Source organism: Suricata suricatta, chromosome 7, assembly GCF_006229205.1.
Source record: "Suricata suricatta isolate VVHF042 chromosome 7, meerkat_22Aug2017_6uvM2_HiC, whole genome shotgun sequence".
Lineage (NCBI taxonomy): Eukaryota > Metazoa > Chordata > Mammalia > Carnivora > Herpestidae > Suricata > Suricata suricatta.
This window is the reverse complement of record NC_043706.1, coordinates 17,491,194-17,510,016: the sequence shown is the minus strand read 5'-3', so window position 1 is coordinate 17,510,016 and position 18,823 is coordinate 17,491,194. Positions and strand designations below refer to the sequence as shown.

Below are 18,823 nucleotides of genomic sequence, written 5' to 3'. Positions count from 1 at the left end.
TTCTGAGATGTGTGAAAAATGCTCCTGGCATGTTGATAGGGATTACACTGAATCTGTAGACTGCTTTGGGTAGTATGGACATTTTAACACATATTCTTTCAGTCCATGAACATGGTATATTTGTGTCATCTTTAATTTCTTTCATTGATGTCTTATAGTTCTCAGTGTATGGGTCTCTCACGTCCTTGGTTACATTTGTTTTACTAGGTATGTTAATTATAAATGGGATTGATTTCTTAATTTCTCACTACTTTGTTATGAGTGTATAGAAGTGAAGATTTCTATATATTCTGTGTCTGCCAACTTTGCTAAATCTAGACATTCTAAGCATATTTTGTTAGAGGTTTTGTTGGGTTTTCTGTATACCTGGTATCTATCATGCCATCTATAAGTAGAGTTTTATTCCTTGTTGGGAAATAGGACGAACTGTCTTCAGTTCTCAGCACTGATCTTGTGTATGAAACATCCTTATCGGACTTCTGCTCCCAGAGCGCTGGGAACAGGGGACTTGATGAAGTCCCAGGAGGACGTTCAGGACAGAGCCTTCCTGGTCATCAGCCAAGTGCATCAAGAAGCCGCAGCACCAGAGATATACCCATGCACAGTTGCAAGCTGTTCCTGTTCTGCCCACTCAGTATCTATTGTTCTGGTTAAACATTTACTGCTGACTAAACGTTTACTATGCTCTCCAGGCTTGCAAGGAGGGTGTAAAATAAGATGCTGTTCCTAATAAAGTTTGCCATTAGCCATCAGCTCTTGGTCCATCCCCATCTCTTTTGGGGACGTCCACGGTGCCCAGTCTCTCCAAAACCATTTATGCTTCCATTGAGGAGCATCCGTCTCCATTAGTTATCAGCCTTTGGAGATGCATGTGTTTCCTGGGATACCTGGAAATGGTTGGCGTGTTCCCTCGGCCATCAGCTAATGGAAATGTTTCCATTAACCATCGCCTTTGAGAAAGGTCATTGTGTCGCTTGTTGTCTCCCCGGGCCCCCTTCCTCACGAGAAACATTCAACCACAATTCCTTACCAATTTGGATGCTTTTATTTCTCTTCCTTGTCAATTGCTACTTCTAGGGCTTCCAATGCTGTGTGGAATAAAAGTAGTAGGAGTGTACCTCCATGTCTTATTCCTGATCTTAGAGGAAAAGCATTCATTTTTCACCACTAAGTGTGATGTTAACTGTGGGTTTTTTTTTTTTAATGAATGGCCTTTGTGATATGAGGTATCTTCCTCCAAATTCACTGAGACTTTTTAACATGAATAAATGTTGTATTTTGTCAAATACTTTTTCTGCATCTGTTGAGATGACCACATGGTTTTGATCCTTCCTCTTGTTGATGTTACGTATCATCTTGGTTTGCAAATATTGAACTACTGTTACATCCCTGGAACAAATCCTGCTTGATCATGATGATCATTTCAATGAGTTGGTAATACAACGTTAAGGAATTTTGCATCTATGTTCATCAAGTACATTGGCCTTTAGTTCTATTTTTTGTGGCCTCTTTGTCTTGTTTTGGTAATATAGTAGCACTGACCTCATAAAATGAATTTGGAAGTGTGCTCTCTTCTTCTGTTTTGGGGGGAGAGTTTGAGAGAAAGATTGATATTCTTTCCTTTCCTAAATGTTTGTTTATTTTGAGGGAGAGGGAGTGGGAGAATCCCAGGGAGGCTCCAAGCTCGGGTTAGAGCCCAACACGGAGCTTGATCTCATGACTCTGAGATCATGACCTGAGCTGAAATCAAGAGTCAGGGGCTTAACCTACTGAGCCACCAGGTGTCCCAGTTTGTTCTCTACAGTCAAGAGTCTGTTTCTTTGTTTTTCTTTTTTTTTTTTCTTGACTCATTTATTTCTTAAATTCCACATGAGTGAAATCATATGAAATTTGTCTTTGCCTGATTTATTTTACATAGCATTATATTCTCTAACGCCATCTATGTCATTGCAAAAAGCAAGATTTCATTCTTTTTTATGGCCAATCTTTTTTTTTTTATGGCCGAGTAATATTCTAGTGTGTGTGTGTGCACGCACACGTGTGCACGCATATATATACACACACAGACACATACCATCTCTTCTTTAGCCATTCCTCAATTGATGGACACTTGGGTTGCTTCCATGCTTTGGCTACAAACATAAGGGTGCAAGGGGCACCTGGGTGGCTCAGTTGGTTGAGCGACCTACTTTGGCTCAGGTCATGATCTCATGTCTGTGGGTTCGAGCTCCGCATCTGGCTCTGTGCTGATGGCTAGCTCAGAGCCTGGAGCCTGCTTCAGATTGTGTCTCTCTCTCTGCCCCTCCCCTGCTCACAGTCTCTCAAAAATAAATGTAAAAAAAAAATTTTTTTTAAATAAGGGTGCATGTATCCCTTTGAATTTGTGTTTTTGTATTTTGGTGGTAAATACCCAATAGTGCTATTACTGGATCATTGGGTAGGTCTATTTTTAACTTCTTGAAGAACTCCCATATGGTTGTCCACAGTGGCTGTTCCAGTTTGCGTTCCCACCAACAATGCAGGAGGGTTACTGTTTCTCCACATCCTCAGGAGTTGTAAATAGAGGGCAGTCTGGCAGCATGGTTGAACCTGAGGTGGGTGCAGGCTGGGGTGACCTGGGGGCTCCATGAAGAAGGTACTCTGTTGGGGCAGCTGGAGCCAAAGCAGACATGGGCCCAGGGGTTTCAGGGAACTCTGTGCAGGGGAAGAAGTTGAGGGAGATGCCCTGGCAAGTCTGGAGGTGAAGTGGTTCAGGCCTGGAATGTTCCAGGATGTTTTGTGCCTTGGAGAGACAGCCAGAGCCACAGTGACTGCTGGGCAGGGGTGTCTGGTGTGTGCCACCTTGATGGGATGGCTGGGCCTGGTGTGGAGGTAGGTCAGCTATGGCAGCCCAGCCCTGCTCCCGTCTGTGCGGTCAGGGTAGAAGGGGAACGAAAATCATGGCACTCACCAGCCCCTCGGATCCAGAAAGAGTTCCAGCAGCTCCCTCACTGGTTGGCAGGCTCCTAGGGCTAGATGTTGTATATTCTAGTTGCCCTTTTAAACCACAGCTTTTATTCTACGCCCTGGGACAGACAAATCTCCCCTTCCCTGAGTACTCTCCCTCACTACTGCAGCGGGGAGTCCCTTCGCTACTGTGTCTCCTTCTCTCTTGCTGGTCTCTGTTGTGGTTTTTTGTTTGTTTTTTGCTTTTTTGTTTTGTTTTGTTTTGTTTGCTGTGGAAAAGCTGTTTAGTCAGCACATAATTCCTTAGGAGGAGTTGCTCTATAAATGTGTGAGTCTACGAGGGAGGTGAGTTCAGGGTCGTTCTCTGTCGCCATCTTAGGAACTCTTAAGGTATCTTACATCTTTTTTCATAGGAACTTGGGTATTTTTAGGATTAATTTACTACTGAGTATCTAGTACAGACCAGGTACTTTGCTAAGTGTTAACAAAACAAATAAAATTCCTGCCTTAATTGGAGCATACTTTCCAGTGTGTGTGCGCACGCGCCGCGTGGTGTGTGTTGGGGGAGGGGGGGAGAGCAGATAATATACAAGAAAAATAAAACATGTACCATGTTGTGATAGAGGCTAGAAAAGAAATCAAGCATGGAAAGAGATTTAAAAGTTGGGGAGTTGTACTGAAATTTCATGTTGGTCAGAGGAAACCGTAGTGCAGATCAATGAGGGAAAGGATTCAAGTCAGAGGAGCAGCGAGAGCAAAGACCTTGAGATGATAACGTGTAGGGCGTCTGAGCCCCCTCCCCCCCAAGGGAGACTGTGTAGAGAAGCCGAGAACAGAAAGATAAACTTGTCTCTTTACATCATATTGTTCAGCCCATTACACATATTTATTTACTAATGAATTCGGATTTTTCTACTTCAGAGGGGAAAAATCAGAAGGGGCAAAGCCAGATGACTTCAGAGCCAAGTGCGTGTGTAGGGGCTAAGTGTACGGTGGGGAAGAAGGAGCGGCTGGGGTCGGAGAATAGAACAGAGGGGGGTTTTGAGGTGGAGTTGTTGACTAAGCAGTTGGAAACACAAGTTTGCTGCTTCCTGGAGCTCAGGGAAGAGAGATTTGGAAGGTAACACAGACGAAGGCATGAGACTGGTGAGAGGATGGCCTTGGCCCAGGGTCATGCTGCGGAAATGCAGAAAGAGAGATGGATTCATTCTGTATGCAGGACCTTGATGATGGAAGAGAAGTGGATGGTAAAGAAACCTAGGCGTTGAGCCTAATTCTAGGGCTCTATTGACAACGGTGGTGCCCCTGGTAAGATTGGGAGGGCTCAGATGAAGCAAGGGCGTGTCTGGAATAAAAGCGGACATCAGAATCGAAAATATTCAGTCATTGCCAAATTGAAACGAAGATCGATATTAAGGTCTTAAAGTCACTTTAGCTACTGAGGAGCCAAGATGGCCTCCTTTACGAGGCAAGGCTCAGAGCAGCAGTAAAGCTCCAGTGTCGCCAGCAGGTGGCGTGCTTTGTGGGGTGATCTGATGAGCTTTGGAAGGCCCATCTGCTCAGATACGTTGCTGCCTCCCCATTTAGCCTGAGCCCCGGTAGTGCTTTTGATGCGAACCATTACGGCTTTTCGCTTGGATCAGCCTGTCCCTTGCTAAGCAGACCGTTCCTAAATGTGACAGAGCTCATCAAAGGGGCGCCCTTTCCCGTGTGTCCTCTTTCTGGCATCAGTAGACTTCATGCTTTGAGGCTTGTGCTGTGCTTAGTGTGCCAACCGATAAATAATTAGTAACAGGGAGCTGCTCATCATGGTTAGGTATTAACTGATAAAAAGAAGACAAGATAATGTTTGGGACAGAAGGAACGTGCGTGCGGTCGTTAATGTGCTGTGCTTGCTTCTAGACCTGTCAGATGGCAGTTTTGCTAAGTCCAAACAATCAAAACTGGAAGAAGGAGAAGCTCCAGGATATGTCTCCTCGGTAACAGAAGAAGCAGACTTAGCAGGTAACATTAGGGGCCTGGCTGCCATTCAAGCAGGAATCTGACAGATCTGTGAGCACTGAGTGCTCTGGCATGCATCACCCGGGGGGTTACAGTTTGAAGATCAAAGTAGCTGCAGAACCTTCACAACTAAGCATTTTGTCCTTTCAAAGACGAGTAAATTGTTGCACAAATTAGATCAAAGCAAGTACCGTGTCTTTCTCGCATGTGGATGTCTGCCTCTTCACTCTTCTTTATGGCAATTTTCAGGGCTCAGAGTTTTTAAAATTATAGGTCTCTGCTTTAGCTGATAGCTATTAACTCCGTTTTTGCGTTGGAAATATCCACTCTACACCAGTGAAGGATGGCCTTCTGCATAAGTGATGCCACTATATTAAAGAAAAGACTCTAAGAGAGCTAATTTGGAAGCCCAGAGACACTGGAGACTGATGGTTAAGTACCGCTGGACTTCCAAATCTGCTCTCTTGGAGCCTTCTGTTTTGGGTTCCAATCCTGGCCCCGTTTGCATGACTCGCACAAGTTACTGGATCCCTCTGCTCAATATGGGGAACGACGGAGCCTACTTGACATGGCTTTTTGAAGATTAAATGAGAAATAACCCGAAACTCTCTTAATAGTGCCAGAGCCCCTGTAAGTCCTCATAAAACTTGGGGCAGCCAGAGACCATTATGCCAGTGTTGCCCCCATGGAAATGTCTTCCCCATCACACCCTCTTTAAAACCTCTTACAGCACCTCTCTCTGCCTGCTTCTTAGGCGTAGTATCAGGTGGTCTGATTTAAAGCTCTGGGAGAGTTTGGATGAAATGAGCACTTGTGAGGTCTGATGGGAAGCAGCATGAGGTGCTCACCGTGAGGACTCTTGGCTCAAGCTGGCCTTGGGGGCCAGAGCCAGCTGGCCGGGCTGCAGCCATGGCCAGGCACCCGTGGGGGCGTCGTGGATTGTATCTGCTTCCAGCTGACTGTCCGTGCTCTGAGCAGCAGACAGACTGAGCACATCTACCTTGAGCACTGTGTTCGTTTTACCAAGTGTTCTCTTTTCATTGTTCAGAAGGCGTTTCTACTCCAGCCCTAGCAGTTGTGCCAGAGAACTCGAATAGTTCTGCTATTATCACAACCCTTGAAACCTTCACGAGAGACCTGAAAAGAAAAATGGAGGTAATTTTCCACTAAAAATGAAGCGTGAGCTTGTTATGAGTTCAACAAGTTCATATTATTCATCAATACCGTTGATATCCTTCATGTGTGATTTAATTTATCAATACCGTTGACATCCTTCATGTGTGAGGGTTCTCTGGAGTCTTTTGGGGAGGTACATTTGCCTTAGCAGTGGCCACTGATTTTAGTGCCTTTTGTGGATTGTGGTTTGTATTTATGAGACCGCGATTGTATGTGCATTTGCTACAGCGAGACCAGATGCACCTCTATGGAAATCAGACTCCTGGTTTGGATTCATTGATAGCGTTCTCAGACAACTGAACTACCAGGAAGCAGTGATTCAGTCATAATGATAGACAGGGAGAAGAGGGGAGTGGGTTCTCTCTCTGGATGAGAGAGGCACCTGGGACAAAGGGGGAGGTGGGCTTTGGGTAGATGGTCAGCTGAGTGGTGGCAGATCTTTGAGCAACGCACATGTAGTCCATCCCATAATCTTGTCTGCAAGATGTACTTTGGACGAATTTCAGTTCCCTCCTTTTATGTTCTATTGTTTATAAATCCCTATATAGTCCATTTATTTGCACATTTGAGAAAAATCCCTTACCCTGACATACATTCATTTAACTAACCTAGAAAATTTCCATAGTCTATTTTCTGCAATACCAATGTAAGCTAATTTATAATGGAAATTTGTTCATAATATTTGTGTTTTGACAGCGTGAATATAGGGATTCCTATTTTAGCTTGTTGTTCTTTATGGGTACTGAACCCGAGGTAATACCTAGAAAGCGTGTAGCCTGGGGTCTCATCACAATTGTTTGGCAGTAATGTTTGCTAGGAGTATTAGGTGCTGGTGGCATCCCTCCCACACAAGGCCTGAACTGCACTTACGTGGTTATGGTTAAGTCAAATGTGATCATTTTGTGATCATTTTGTTGTTACGGTTTAGCTTAGGTACAAAGGGAGTCCACTTTATTCAGAAAATGCAAAGCAAGCACCGGATTGCTTAATCCAGCTTTTAAACCAGATACATCAATGCAGGTAAGTGTTGGGTTTCCAAATGAGTTCAGGGACGTGTGATTGTTCACAAGCTTTTGTGTCATGACCACCGTGCCGCGGTCGTGAGGAGCTGAAGCTTGAGCAGATGTGAGGTTTGCTACATCACATAGGCTTTCGAGGTTTCTAGCTCTTCATTCATAAGATGATGGGCTAAGGCCTTCTTTAAGCCTCTGCATGGTTTATTTTGTATGATCCTAAAACCCTATTTTCAAAAAATTTATAATCCAATTGTGAAGATAGCAAGCATGAACATCTATATAAAAATGCTGGGTAAGTGCTATGTCTTAAATGCATGCACTGGACAATTATTCAGCCTTAAGAAGGGATGAAATTCTGACACAGGCTACAATATGGGTGAAACTCAAGGACATTATGCTCAGTGAAATAAGCCAGATACGAAAGGACCAGTGTGGCATGATTTCAGTTGGATGAGGTACCTAGAATATGCAAATTTATAGAGAAGGAAAGCAGAACGGAGATGACCAGAGGCTGAGGGAGTAGGAAGTGAGTTCTTGTTTAATCAGAATGGAGTTTCTGTTGGGATGAGGGGAAAGTTCTAGAGATGGATAGTGGCGATAGGGCATGACACTGTGAAGGCACTTACTGCCACTGAATTAAAAATGGCTAAACGGGTAAATATTATGTCATATATATTTACATGCATATTTATTGCCACAATAAGAAGTGCTGTGCACTCATACACACACATGTGCACAAACATATCTTGACCAAGGAGCAAGAAGAACAAAGGTGTAAGATTCAGAGAGACGTGAAGATTAGGAAAGGTGAATGGAGATGGGATTCTGTGGTGATGAGAGTTAATCCAGAGCCATTACAGCTGAAGTGATTCTGTAGTGAGGTTTTGGAAACAAAAGTTTGAATAGTATAAGGAAGATAGAGATTCTTCCTTGTTGAAGAGAATGACCTGTAAATGAAGGAGGGGAAGAAAACAATGGTGGGTTGGTTTGCCTACCTGAAGGAGGATGTTTCTTAGGGCAGAAAACCCAATGTGAACAGAAACTTATGGTTTTTTTTTTTCAAACTTTCATATATGCAATGTCATTTGGTTCTCAAAACAAGCCCATGAAGGACTTTGGACTTGTAGAACCCCCACTGTCTTTTAGGGGGTGTATATTCATGCAGTTTTCACTCAGCAAATGCACGCTGAGCAGTATTAGGTGCCGGGTCCTGTGCTAAGTGCAGGAGAGCAGTGACAACAAGCTTTGGGGGCTTCTTGTCTTCATAGAACTTTCAGCCTAATGGAGAAGGCAGACCATAAACAAGGAAATAAACAGTTTGGGGTTGTTAGATACAGAAGAGTAACTGCTGGAAATGTCAGAAATAACATGTAGAGGAGAAAAGAGTATATTAGCAATTTCAGTTTTCAGGACCAGCTTAAGGCAAGAGAAAGGGGAGCAAGTGGAAGGTAAGAAGCAACGGGGAGCCACGATTGGTGATCTAGTGGCTTCCAGGCCAGCTCTTATCTCCATGTCCTTTTCCCTGGAGTTATCTCTTCTTTGCTCTGTAATACTAGCTTCCTCCAGGCTTCTGTTGAAAGGCTAAATCAAAGTTTGCATAGTTAAAAAATGAGGATGGTCAGGCAGTGAGGGGAGAGAAGAGGAGATAGGTTTTTTTTCTTTAAGTTTATTTATTTTGAGGAGGGGGGACAGAGAGAGGGAGGGAGGGAGGGAGGGAGCATACCAGTTAGGCTCCACTCTGTCAGTCTGGCATCTGACACAGAGTTTGAACTCACAAATGGGGAGATCATGACCTAAGCTGAAATCGAGATGGACGCTCAACTGACAGTCACCCAGGTGTCCCGAGTTATGTGTTCTTAAAATGTCTGGAGAAGAATAAGAAGGATGCTTGTGATAAGAGGGTTGTCTTTTGTCGTATTCAAGCAGTCCCAGTGAAATTTGTTGTGTTTTACATCTATCAGACTGAATAAACTAGAGCAGTTTCACAGTTTGGTCCTTCAAGAGCTGAGCCATCTTGAGAAGGATATTGAGGATCTGAAAAACCTTGAGAAGGATGTCCTGGTAAGTTCTTTTCTCGAATATCCTCTGTGACTTACGAGGATCTGTTCCAGAGTAGAATAACTGCTAAGTACTTAAAACTTTTTTTAATTTTAGGAATTTTGGGGAAAACAGTCTGATGATCTGAAATCATTCTGTGATCTGCAAGTGCTGAGGTATTTTTTCAAAGTATTCTTTCTAGAACTATCTTAGTTGAAGAATGAGGGTAGTGCACTAGCTATAGTATGGGTGATTGATGTTGGTAAAACTCCAAGGAAATAGCTATGTAGCTGAATTTTTTCAAACCAACTACTTTTGTGGCATTCCCTCAGCAGAAAGTGTGACCTAGGGTATCATTCTAGAAATATCAATTTTGAAAAGCTTGAAGAGGATCATGCAAATGTCAGTGTTTTTGATTCAATGTGTTTTTAAGCAATATTTTTAAAAAATTGAGGCCATCCTGAGAAAAATACTTGAATATATAGTGAATTGTGGTATCATAGAAGATATTCTAGATATATTCTTTGGATGGTATGGAAGTTTTAACAATATTTATTCTTAGGGCATCTGGGTGGCTCAGTTGGTTAAGTATCTGACTTTGGCTCAGGTCATGATCTTGGGGTTCATGAGTTTGAGCCCTGTGTCAAGTCAAAGCCTGGAGCCTGCTTCAGATTCTGTGTCTCCTTTTCTCTCCCTCTCTCTCTCTCTCTCTCTCTCTCCCCTTCTCAAAAATAAACATCAAAAATACTTTTAAAAATCCAATACTTGTTCTTCCAATCCATGAGAATGGAATATCTATTCTTTGTGTCTCTTCAGTTTCTTTCATCAATGTTTTCTAGTGTTGAGAGTACAGATTTTCACCTCTTTCGTTAAGCTTATTCCTAGGTACTTTATTATTTTGGGTAAATTGTAAATGAGATTCTTTTCTTAATTTCTCTTTCTGCTGCTTCATTTTTGGTATATAGCAACAGATTTCTGTATTCTAAAAACTGGAAAGAAAAGCTTCCAAATACATTCTACAAGGCCAAATCCAAGGCCTTACCAAAACCAGGCAAAGATATTACAAAACAAGAAAACTACAGGCCAATATCTCTGATCAACATAGATGCAACAATCCTCAAAATATTAATAAACTGCATTCAACAGTACATTAAAAGGATCATTCTCCAAGGTCAGGTGGGATTTCAAGGATGGTTCCATATCCACAAATTAATCCACATGACACAGTATATTAATAAAATGAAGAAAAAAATCCTATCTCAATACAGTAGAAGCATTTGACAAAGTTCTAGTTACTGATAAAAACTACTAGAGGAAACCTACTTCAACATAGTAAAGGCCATATATGTCAAAGCCACAGCTAACATCACACCCAGTGGTAAAAAATGGAAACCTTTCCTGTAAGATCAGGAACAAGATAAGATTACCCCACTCGTTTGACATAGTAATGAAAGTTTTACACAGCCATCAGAGAAGAAAAAGAAGGAAAAGTCACTCAAATTGGTGAAGAAAAAGTAGAATTGTCATTATGATACTATATCCAGAAAATCCTAAAGATTCCAGCAAAAAACTATTAGAACCTGTAAATAAATTCAGTAAAGTCCAGAATATAAAATTAATATACAGAAATCTGTTACACACACACACACATATATATATACACACTAATAAGCAGAAGAAAGAGAAATTAAGAAAACAATCTCACTTATGGTTAAATCACAAAGAATAAGATACCTCAGAATAAACTTAACCAAGGAAGCAAAAGACAGGTATTCTAAAAACTGTAAAATCTTTATTTAAAAAAAAATTGAAGATACAAACAAATGGAACTATATTCATACTCAAGGACTGGAAGAGTTGGCATTTGTAAAATGTCCACACTACCCAAAATAACCTACAGATTCAATACAATCCCTATCAAAACACCAGCATTTTTCCAGAACTAGGACAAATAATCCTAAAATGTATCTGGAATTACAAAAATCCTGAATAGCTAAAGCAATCTTAGGAAAGAAGAACAAAGTTGGGTCACCTGGGCGGCTCGGTCGGTTAAACATCCAACTTCAGCTCAGGTCATGATCTCACAGTTTGTGAGTTCAAGCCCTGAGTTGGGCTCTGTGCTGACAGCTCAGAGCCTGGAGGCTGCTTCAGGTTCTGTGTCTCCCTCTCCCTCTGCCCCTCCCCTACTCATGCTCGCGCGCTCTCTCTCACTCTCTCTCAGAAATAAACATTAAATTTTTTTTTTAAAAAGGAAAGAACAAAGATGGAGGTATCACAATCCCTGTTTCAAACTATATTAAAAGCTAGAGTACTCAAAACAGTATGGTACTGGCACAAATATAGACACATAGGTCAATGGAACAGCCCAGAAACCCATGCACATATGGTCAATTAATGTATGACAAAGAAGGCAAGAATATATACTAGGAAAAAGACCATCTCTTCAATAAATGGTGCTGGAAAAACTGGGCCACATTCTTAACCATGCATACAAAAAAATCCAAAATGGATTAGATACCCAAATGTGAGACCCGAAACCATAAAACTCTTGAAAGAACACATAGGCAGTGATCTCTTTGACATAACCCTATGGCTCCTCAAGTGAGGGAAACAAAAGCAAAAATAAATTATTGAAACTACACCAACATAAGTTTTACACAGCAAAATAATCCATCAACATAATGTAAGGCAATCTACTGAATGGGAGAGAATATATGCAAATGATCTATCTGAGAAGGGGTTAATATCCAAGATATATATACCCAATTCCACACCAAAAAACCAAATGCTCCAATTAAATAAGGCAGAGGACCTGAATACAAATTTCTCCCAACAGACAGATAAAAAGATATTCCACATCATTAATCATTAGAGAAATGCAATTCTAAATCACAATGAATTATTACCTTAGACCTGTTAAAATGGCTAGTATCAAAAAGCAAGGAATGACAGGTGTTGATCAGGATATGGGGGGAAAAAAAGGAGCCCTCATTGGTAGGAATGTAAATTGGTGCAGTCACTATTGAAAACAGTATGGAACTTCCTCAAAAAATTAAAAATAGAAATAGCATATGATCCAGAAATTCTGCTACTGGCTATTTAATGAAACAAAAAAAAATTCAAAAGGGTACATGCACCCCTATTATTTACAATAGTCCAGATATAGAAGCAGCCTTAGATGCCTGTCAATAGATGAATGGATAATGATGTGGGGAATATGTGTGTGTATATATATATACACACACACAACAGAGTGTTACTTGGCCAGAAGAAGAATGAAATCTCCTATTTATGAGCACAAGGATGGACCTAGAGGGTAATCTAAGTGAAATAAGCCAGACAGAGAAAGACAAAAACCATATGATTTCATTTGTACATGAAATCTAAAAAACAAATCCAAAAAAACCTAAGTACGGAGAACGAACTGGTGGCCGTCAGAGGGTAAGGATATAGAGGAATGGTCAAAATGTGTGAAGGGGAGTGGGAGACACAGGCTTACAGTTATGGAATGAGGAAGTCATAAGGAAGAAAAGTACAACACAGGAAGCACTGTCCACGGTATTTTAACAGCATTCGATGGTGACAGATGGCAGCCACACCATGGTGAGCGCAGCGTAACATATAGCGTTGTTAAAGCTGCCATGTTGTGCAACTGGAACTAACATTGTGTATCAATTATACCTCAAAAATTGTGAAAAATGTTTTAAAAAAAGAATTTGATATAAGTAAATAACTCAGGATAGTACATAATTTCCAGTAACCCATTTTGTATGTTTTCTGTTAATATATGTATATATTTATTTATATGTTATATATTATATATATATTTGGGAGGGTTTTTTTTTAGTGGTTTTATTTTAATGGTATGAGTTTATCCTGGGTTCACTCTCCAAAAAGCTTGTCACGATGTATGTAGGTCACATTCAAATTATGAGTCTTTTTCACTCATGGCTGAAACATATTCAAAAGATCAGTTTGTAAAAAAAAAAAAAAAAATACAATGACTAATGAAAAAGTAGTAAACCTTTACATATTGATATGAGTAATATATTTTCACGAAAAATAGCCAGTTTTTTAAAAACAAACATGAGTAGAATAGCAATGTTCTGTTTTTGCAAATTTCTTCCATGTCAGTATTCACAGATAGCTGCATTCTCATACCTGCTTCTGAATTCAGCCTGGTGGGCTATCACACATCATGTAGCCCCTGGAAAACTCCACTGTAGATTTGTGAGACTAAGAATGAAAAAAGCAAATGATGTCTTACTATTACTTACCATTATTACCAACCTTTGGAAGCTTAGGTGTCTCCAACAACAGGAGTTCCTTAGGGGTCCCAAAAGTTCACACTTTGAGAACTGCTGATATGAAACAATATTATATTAAGAATTAGAGAAGATCATACTCCCTAGACTTCTGAAACCTTGAGAATTTACTTATTTTGACAAACCTTGGATTTTAGACAACTGTCTCTTCAGTTCATACAGAGTACACTGTAGGATTAATTACTATTTGCTTTCATCTCCCTTGGTAATAGGCCCTTTATATGACTTTAGAACACTCTCACACACACACACACACACACACACACACACACACACAAAAAAAAACCCTCCAAAATACACATCTCTCAGGGTTTCGCCTTTGCTCTCCACTTTTCCAGACACCTAAGGAAACCACCCCATGGCTTGCGAAGGTGAGATGGTAATGATGCTCTTAGCTCATGCTGGATGCTTACTGGACACCAGGCTGAAAGTGTTTAGGAGACTTAGGTTAAGAAGCTTGGTCAAGATCCTGTATCTGGATCTGATTGGTACCCAGTGGCTGCCCTTTTGGCATGTTTGTGCATCAGTGATGGTTTCTACATATTTTGCTAGGGAAATGAGAAGGACATTCCTCGGGCTAGATTATTTCAGCCCCTAGCGCGGCGATACTACAAGGAAGTAGAGATTAACACTTTGGTTGTCATGAGATACCTCTGCCTATGTTTTGGGCTAGTGGCATTCATGCAGTGCGTGAAATAGAATCAAGTGAAAATACTAATCGCTTAGGTTGGTATTCTGGATTAGCCACTGATCCTCCTCAGCTAACATCCAGGAATGTAAGGATCTATGAAATAACCTTATGATGTATACATGTATGTATGTTTATGTATATTCCTAAATTGTCTAATGTAAATATAATGAGATGGACCAATTTCTTCCAGGCTCAATCCAGATCAGTCTTCATGAGGAAAGCCAAAGCCTTGTGTTACTACTGTATTCCTGGGGTAGGTGCAGAGGTTTCCTTCAATGGAATTGGAGTGAAGGGAAAGTAAGCAGTAAAAGATGCTATAACACTGTGTTCATGCTCCAAGAAGTTTTCTTCTCTTTCATAATATTTTCCATCCTAGAAATTATCCTTTTGGATCTGGTCTTTCATTTAGTACGTGTTTATAATTGAGTGCTTGCTCTGCATGGGGCAACATGCTAAATGTGGAAATACAATTGTTAACACACAGATATGTTCCTACCCTGTTATAAATAAATGCCTTAAAGGAAGACCAAGAGAGACAAGTGAACAAATAAACTAATCACAAATTTACAAAGTGCTTTGAGGGATACTGACAAGTGCTTTGGCCAAGAGCAATGGTGTGAAGTATCAGTTTCAGATAGGATGATCATCAAAGGTCTCTGTGAGAAAGTGACATTTAAGATAGGGTTTCAACAATAGGAAGGAACCAAGGGTGCCTGGGTGGCTCAGTTAAATATGCCACTTCAGCTCAGGTTATGTTCTCACAGTTTCTGGGTTCAAACCTCATGTCAGTCTCTGTGCTGACAGCTTGGAGCCAAGAGCCTGCTTCAGATTTTCTGTCTCCCTCTTTCTCTGCCCCTCCCCCATTCACATTCTGTCTCTCTCCCTCAAAAATAACATGAACAAAAAAAAATGGAAAGAACCAGACTTAGGAACAGTTTAAAGCAATAGGATTGGGTGGGGGAGAACATGACATATTTGAAAAATTGGAAGCTAGCTCACAGTGATGTTTGAGGAGATGGTTCCTTGAAAGAAGGCTGGGAGCATGACCGAGTCTCGCTGAGGTCAGGGCCTCCTTGAACATGCTGAGGAACTTGAATTTTATAGTGCAGGTGAAGGAAAATATGGGTGGGTTTGAGCAAAGGCATTGGGGATGAGGATAAGTGATCTGATATATACTTTAAGAATCCCATGCTAGACGCCTTGTTGAGGATTGACCAGGCAAGTGAGAATAGAGGAGAGGAGCTGACCTGGATGGAGGGCTTTGGAGATGGTGAGAAATGAGGACACGCCAGGTACATTTTGGGGCCAGAATTAATAAATCATTGGTAGATGGAAGCAATGCGTAAAGGAAGGAGAAGTGAGGATGACTCCTGAGATTCGGTTTTCCAGAAGTTGGATGGAGCGTGTTGCCAGTTAGGGAGATGGGGGAGACCTGGGGTGGAAGGAATGTGCGGGTCAAGCAGGAACTAGAGTTTATTAACTCTAGTTAACTCTAGTTAACTCGTTTTGATCAGAACTTGGAATCATGGACAATTTTCCAGGAAAATATACTTTAACAAAAGGGACTCCTGCATGGATGGGAAATATTCATAGAAGAATGGAGAGAGATAAAGGACTACCATGCAGATGTGTATGGTTCAGACTGTGTATGGAAGTGTTCTATCCTTCAGGAAAGGATCACTCCAGTGCTGTTGACTAAATGGTACTAAAGGATAATGTGAGTACTGTTTCAGCACACAGAAGAATAAAAATCACGCAATTTTAATTGAACCCTGTATTACAATGCTAAAATCCAACAAGAGTTGCACAGAGAGCTATAGAACTATCTGACTCAAAATAATTAGGGCAAAATCTAAGTAAAATTTTGGCAAACATTACTTAGCACCTTATTAAAGGAATGATATGATCAAGTGAGATTTATTCCAGCAATACAATGATGGTTTGATATTAGGGAATCTGTTAATACATTGATCACTGGTTGGTCTAGGGAGAAAAATCATTGTGATTCTCTCCTTCGATTTCAAAAGGTATTTGAAGAAAAGTCTACATCTGTGTCTGAATTTGATAAACCCACATAAAATAGTAGTAATGAGTATGATAAATCTCAGTCCAGAAGCTAGATCATAGTTAATGAGAAACTCTAAATGCATTATTACTAATATCAGGACGGATTCAGTAACATAAAGATGTCCATTCTCACAAGGTGGAGAGCAGAGAATGCAAGCTCTATTCAGATTCTTCTAAGAGCACTAATCTACTTGTGAGGGCTCATCTCGTGACCTCATTCCATGCTAGTTACCTTCCCAAGGCTCCGCTTCCTAATACCATCACATGGCGGGACTGGGGGGTAGTTTCAGCAATTGAATGGAGTCAGGGTGACACAGATTTTGTCCATTCCGTGGAATCAAATTTAGGACAGTGAGGGAAAAAAACAGGTGGCTTGGAAAGGCCCAAAAAATGCAGTTAGAAAACAGGATGTTACGAATCAAGATTTCTGTAATACCATCTGAGAGAACATAGCTACGGTGAAATGGAAGAAAACCCTATGCAAGGTGAGGAACTGAAAGAACTGAGAAGCCAGAGCCTGAAGATGGATCCCTCACGATGGAGTTTCAATAACTACTAAGGCTGATGAGAACCGGTGCCAAGATGAGGGATGATGGATGATGATAATTCAGATGGTTGGCATAAACATCAGCCAAGAAGTGTCTGCAGGAGAGCAATTCCTATGCTTGGCATTTTGGGTCAAGGAGAATACCTGTTTCTCTGCCTGGCCAGGAAGTAATGGGATAATAGAGTTAAAAAAAAAAAAAAAGGCTTTAATTGAGAGGTGTTGGGAAAAGTGGTACCCTCAGAAGTCAACCACATTTTAGTTAAAAGAAGGCAAAAGAAGGAGGTAGAGAAACATCTTTCAAGAAGAGGCCAAGGATATTGGGAAGTTTGCTGCTGACAGACAGAGCTGTGGGGGTGGGAGAGGAGTAGGAGGCCGGGCAGAGGAAATCCACAACATCAGATAAAAATGGCTGCTTTTAGAACTTATGAAGACAGAGGGCTTTGAGGCAGGATGGGATTGATTTGGAGAGATTTTTCAAAGAAGTTTATGGAATTACTACTGTGAGCCCTACTTCTCTGGATGGTCCACCAGCTCATGGGGCCACCACCCTGGAGCTTTCCGGCAGTGTTGTGAGGCCCACTGAGTAAATAAATACAGAATGTGTTGAACAACCACCAGCAATCCTGTTCTTGGATGCAGTCACTTCGAAGACAGCAACCCTCTCTCCAGTTTGGTTCTTTGAATATTGTTTGGTTTTTTTCCCCACAGCATTTAATTATGGGGCTTTTTATACAGCTGTCAGCTTGAAAATTTCAATTTAGAGGTCTAACATAGATTCCCTAAGTAGACCATATCCAAATATATTTTCATTACGAATGTAATTCCATGTTATCTTAGAGTGTAGTAGTTATTTAAAAACACATGTATTTTGTTTCATATTATTTGAGAGTAAATGAAGTGGGTGACTTTTAAGAACTCCTCCAGTATCCAAGGTTGTGCTTTGTGATGTTTGACCCGGCAGTCCCACTTCTGGAGAACTATCTTAAAGGTTAAATTGGACTGGGCAAGGATACATATAGTGGTGTGTGTCACAGTTCTGATAAGGAGATGTTGGAAAGTGCCTGAATGCCTAGCGGGAGCTTGGTTAAATAGATGGATACACTTAACATGATGTGCCATGTTGCCATTAAAAAGAATGATTATATTCTTTTGGGAAGACATTTAATAGTAAAAAGTAGGAGCTTATTGAAAAGCATTGTATATCACATGATCCCATTTGTTTTTTTATTTTGAGAGAGAGAGGGAGAGAAAGAATCCCAAGCAGGCTCTGTGCTGTCAGTGCCAAGCCCCACATGGGGCTCCATCTCATGAACTGTGAGATCATGACCTGAGCCAAAATCAAGAGTTGAATGCTTAACCAACTGAGCCACCCAGGAGCCCCAGATCCCATCTGTTTTAAATGTTAGATAAGGGTGTAGATGTTCATTTGATAAACTGCTGAATCTATTAGGTGCCAGGTATTGTCTTCAAAGCTGGGGCTAAAACTATACCCAAGAGGTCCTTGACTGCATGGAGGGTACATTTTAGTAGGATAGACGGAGAGTGAAGAGTAAATAGAGAGAAATTCATGAGAGTGGTAAGAAGAAGAAAAGTGTGATGAGAGAGACTGATTTGGTGTGGAAAGAGTCCCGTCAAACTTCTCTAAGGAAGTGACATTTGAGCTAAAACTTGAAAGGGGGGATGGAGCCAGCAAGAGGGAATGGCCAAGATGGATGTCTGAGGCCATAATCAGTGTGGTGAGTTCCACTGAGGGCCAAACAACAGGAGTGAGGCAGGACAGTATAAGATGAGGTTGTGTGGTGGTCACATTATTGGCTATGGAAGGGAAACAGGATTTTATTCCACTGGCAGTGAAGGGGTAACATAAAGGACTCCTCTTAACACCTTCTGTGTGTTGGGGTCGGGGGTGATGATGCAGGCAGCAGAGAGGGAGCTGGAAGGTTGCTGATGAGTTAGATGTGGTGGGAGGGCTGAGGACGACATCCAAGTGTGGGGCTTGAGCAGTCTGGTGAAGATT

General features: G+C 41.2%; 1 protein-coding gene across 1 annotated transcript in view; it reads left to right on the top strand.

Moving 5' to 3' along the window:
- The window catches only part of SYCP2L (synaptonemal complex protein 2 like), an 86,726-nt gene that overhangs the window by 65,508 nt on the left and 2,395 nt on the right, over positions 1-18,823 (top strand). Inside the window, exons 27-32 of the mRNA XM_029943139.1 lie at positions 4,849-4,950; positions 5,996-6,102; positions 7,052-7,143; positions 9,101-9,200; positions 9,294-9,352; positions 14,383-14,445. Of these exons, the coding sequence (XP_029798999.1) occupies positions 4,849-4,950; positions 5,996-6,102; positions 7,052-7,143; positions 9,101-9,200; positions 9,294-9,352; positions 14,383-14,407 (485 nt within the window). The 3' untranslated portion in view covers positions 14,408-14,445. The remainder of the gene's footprint in view (positions 1-4,848; positions 4,951-5,995; positions 6,103-7,051; positions 7,144-9,100; positions 9,201-9,293; positions 9,353-14,382; positions 14,446-18,823) is intronic.